This window comes from Bison bison, unplaced genomic scaffold, assembly GCF_000754665.1.
Source record: "Bison bison bison isolate TAMUID 2011002044 unplaced genomic scaffold, Bison_UMD1.0 scf7180017864324, whole genome shotgun sequence".
Taxonomy (NCBI): Eukaryota; Metazoa; Chordata; class Mammalia; order Artiodactyla; family Bovidae; genus Bison; species Bison bison.
Window position 1 is genome coordinate 10,285,077 of NW_011494896.1, and position 4,438 is coordinate 10,289,514.

Sequence of the window (4,438 nt, forward strand, 5' to 3'; positions counted from 1 at the left end):
TTTTGGTTTGTTTTTTCATCTCCTCTGTTGCTCATTTCCATCATCTAGGTGTTCATATTGCCCCTCAGTGATCTTTCTAAACAGATCTGCTTTTCATAGCATTGATGCTCAAGTCCAAATGCATAGAATCAAGATTGTTTTCTTGTCTAACATTTTCATATGACAATATCCCCTACCTATCCTTTGCTTCTTTCTTAACTACATGTAGTTCTTAACCCAATTAAGGGTAAACTTCTATCATTAAATACTTTAGTGTTTTGATAGCAAGATTTGTATTAATATGAGGGCTACTTGTAAGATCTTGTTTATGTTGGTTTTTCATTACTATAGAGAACTGGCTTTTGGGAGTTCTGTGGAAGTTCAAGGGCAGTTGGTAAAAAGTCCATCCAAAAAGCAAAATGTGGAACTGAAGGCAGAAAAAATTGAAGTTGTTGGCAGTTGTGATGCCAAGGTATGTTTTATAACACTTTTACGGAGGCTGTTTTTAAAATGGCTTAGTTAAAACTAGCAGTGTTTTATGTGTAATGTTAGGAAGATGGCACTTGGATCATTTTAATCGTGACTTCCTAGATAATTGAAACAGACTATAGACTGAGGAATGTAGAAAGAGTAGCAGAAAGTACTCATATAAATGGTTGAGTCTTAGGAGTAGGAGCTAAGTGATACTACTCCGTGCATCTCTGTGGTGCCTTTCACTGTTGAAATTTGCCACTTTTACAAGCATGCCTAGTCAGCTACAATGACAAAGACATACCAGGGCAAACTGAGTTCTTAGGAATGCTCTGCCTTGAAATGACTTTTCCGTTATCTAGAACTGTATCATCCAGCGCAGTAGCCACTAGCTACCTGTGGCTATTTAATATTAAATGATTCAAAATTAAATAAAAAATTCCCTTCCTTAGTGGCATTAGCCACATTTCAAGTGCTCAGTAGTCACATGCACCTAATGGCTTCTGTCCTGCATTGCACAGATACAGAACATTTCTATTTATCACAGGAAATTCTACTGGACAGTGCTAGAGTGTGGTCATGTTTGGGTGGAACAAAGACAAATGTTACATTAAGACATGTTTACTTTTGTTTTTGGAACACTCTCTTGTTAGTGTGTGTGTTAGCTCAGTTGTATCTGATTCTTTGTGACTCCATGAACTGTAGCCCGCCAGACTCCTCTGTCCATTGGATTTTCCAGGCAAGAATACTGGAGTGGTGGTAGCTTTTTATTTATAGATTGATAAAGAGGTTATAAACTCTTGAGAATCCCTTGGACAGTAAGGAAATGAAACCAGTCAATCCCAAAGGAAATCAACCCCATATATTTATTGGAAGGACTGATGGTAAAGCTCTAATATTTTGGCCACCTGATGCAAAGAGCAAACTCATTGGAAAAGACCCTGATGCTGGGAAAGATTGAAGGCAGGAGAAGCAGGGGGCAACAGAGGATGAGATGGTTGGATGGCATCACTGACTCAATGGACATAAGTTTGAGCAAACTCTGGGAGATGGTGATGGACAGGGAAGCCTGGCTGCTGCAGTTCATGGGGTCACAAAGAGTCGGACATGACTTAACAACTGAACAGCAACAAAGAGGTCACAGGGGATAATTTCATAGATTATCAATCCATTTTCTAATTGGAGGAAATGAGGCCCAACCAGGCACAATAACTTGCATTAGGTCATGTTGTGGCACAGCTGAAGTTTACGCCCTAGCCATTTGACTCCCCTGTGGTTTATCTGTACTCATCTTCAAATATTTAATGAATAAAAAGTGAGGAAATACAGGGAAAGAGCATTATTTTAGCTCATTTTTAGTTCTTTTGGATAACTGGAAGAAATTAAAAACAAGGAAGAAAGAAAGAAAATAGGCAATTTTTAAAAATGGCTTTCTGAACAATATTCTAAGAAGTTCTAATTGACATTTAAAATTAAGAATCAGATATGAAGGTGTCTGAAAAATAGACTGTGAAAATAATTTGGAACTCAGAAGAATGAAAATGGTAACCATTACTATTTTTGCTTTTTAGAAAGGTTTCATTATTAAAAATTTGCCCTGTGTTTTACTCTTTGTAAATTGTTTTTCCTTGGTGAATATTGATGCCTTCCCGTATTCTTCCCCCTCATTTCAGTGTCATTTGTAAGTATTCACACGTTAGGGAACTCTGAGCCTGCTAGCAGTCCCCAGATTCTTGTTAATTTGATCATATTGTCACTTTCGTAGGTATGGGACCTATTTCTATACGTCACTAGTGTTTGCACAGGCCTAAAAGGAATAGATAATTCTAAAATAGGTTACCATTACTGGAGTGGGATTTCTTTGGAAGGAATGATGCTAAAGCTGAAACTCCAGTACTTTGGCCACCTCATGCACAAAGTTGACTCATTGGAAAAGACTCTGATGCTGGGAGGGATTAGGGGCAGGAGGAGAAGGGGACGACAGACAATGAGATGGCTGGATGGCATCACTGACTCGATGGACGTGAGTCTGAGTGAACTCCGGGAGTTGGTGTTGGACAGGGAGGCCTGGCGTGCTGCGATTCATGGGGTCGCAAAGAGTCGGACACGACTGAGCGACTGATCTAATCTGATCTGATTACTGGAGTGTGAAGTCAAGTGGGCCTTAAGAATCATTACTACAAGCAGAGCTAGTGGAGGTGATAGAATTCCAGCTAAGATTTTCACATCCTAAAAGATGATGTTGTTAAAGTGCTATACTCAATCTGGCAGCAAATTCGGAAAACCCAGCAGTGGGCACAGGACTGGAAAAGGTCAGTTTCATTTCAATCCCAAAGAAGGGCAATACCAAAAAATGTTCAAACTACCCCACAATTTGCACTCATTTCACATGCTAGCAAGGTACTGTTCAAAATCCTTCAAACGAGGCTTAAATAGTATGTGAACTGGGAACTTCCAGATGTACAACCTGGATTTAGAAAAAGCAGAGGAACCAGAGATCAAATTGGTAACATCTGTTGGATCATAGAAAAAGCAAGGAAATTCCAGAAAACATCTGCTTCATTGACTACACTAAAGCCTTTGACTGTGTGGATCACAACAGACTGGAGAATTCTTCAAGAGATGGGAATCCCAGACCACCTTATGTGCCTCCTGAAAGCTGTATACAGGTCAAGAAGCAACAGTTAGAACTGGCTATGGAATAACAGACTGGTTCCAAACTGGGAAAGGAATACATCAAGGCTGAATATTGTCTCCCTGCTTATTTAACCTATATGCAGAATACATCATGAGAAATACCAGGCTGGATGAATCACTTGCTGGAATCAAGACTGCTGGGAGAAATATCAATAACCTCAGATATGCAGATGACACCACCCTTATGGCAGAAAGCGAAGAACAACTAAGGAGCCTCTTGAATGAAGGTGGAAGAAGAGAGTGAAAAAGCTGGGTTAAACTCAGCTTTCAAAAAACGAAGACCATGGTATCTGGTCCCATCACTCCATGCCAAATAGATGAGGAAACAATGGAAACAGTGAGAGACTTTATTTTCTTGGGCTGCAAAATCACTACAGATGGTGACTGCAGCCATGAAATTAAAAGACGCTTGCTCCTTGGAAGGAAAGCTATGACAAACCTAGACAGTGTATTAAAAAGCAGAGATACCACTTTGCCGACAAAGGTGCAAAGAAAAACTATGGTTTTTCCAGTAGTCATGTAGGGATGTGAGAGTTGGACCATAAAGAAGACTGAGTGCTGAAGAACTGATGCTTTTGAACTATGGTGAGCGAAGACTCTTGAGAGTCCCTTGGACAGCGAGGAGATCAAACCAGTCAATCCTAAAAGAAATCAGTCCTGAATATTCATTGAAAGGACTGATGCCAAAACTCCAGTACTTTGGCCACCTGATGTGAAGAGCTGACTTATTGGAAAAGACCCTGATGCTGGGGAAGATAGAGGACAGGAGAAGAGGGTGACAGAGGATGAGATGGTTGGATGGCATCACTGACCATGGACATGATTTTGAGCAAACTCTGGGAGATAGTGAAGGACAGGGAAGCCTGGCGTGCTGCAGTCCATGGGGTTGCAAAGAGTTGGGCACGACTGAGCAACTGAACAACAGGAGCTCTTTTACTTCACTTCTCTGTTAGCTTTCTTATTGAAACTTTGGTTTTGGTCATATAGTTTTTAGGAAAGTTCTTCTAGGTAGTGTCAAAATTTCCTTTACAATTTTTATGAATATATACTCCCCTAGATGACAGCTGTTGACCATCCCCCATGTTCTGAAACAGTAGCACATGTTGAGAAATGGTGATAAGTAGTGCTAATAGATTATGAGTGTTTGTGGACTTTCAAGATACTATGATGATTTTAGAATTGAATACCAGCTGTGTGTATACTGCTGTAGAAAATGTAATCTTTAATATCTACAATATTCTAAACTGTGTGCCCAACAGTGGAGTGTTTTGCATTTGCTCAGTTGTAGCCA

At 40.0% G+C, this 4,438-nt stretch overlaps 1 protein-coding gene across 2 annotated transcripts in view; it reads left to right on the forward strand.

Moving 5' to 3' along the window:
• NARS2 (asparaginyl-tRNA synthetase 2, mitochondrial (putative)) overlaps nucleotides 1–4,438 on the forward strand; it is a 135,296-nt gene that overhangs the window by 2,029 nt on the left and 128,829 nt on the right. For both annotated transcript variants that reach the window (XM_010853224.1, XM_010853225.1), the window contains exon 3: nucleotides 331–451. In XM_010853224.1, the coding sequence (XP_010851526.1) occupies nucleotides 331–451 (121 nt within the window). The remainder of the gene's footprint in view (nucleotides 1–330; nucleotides 452–4,438) is intronic.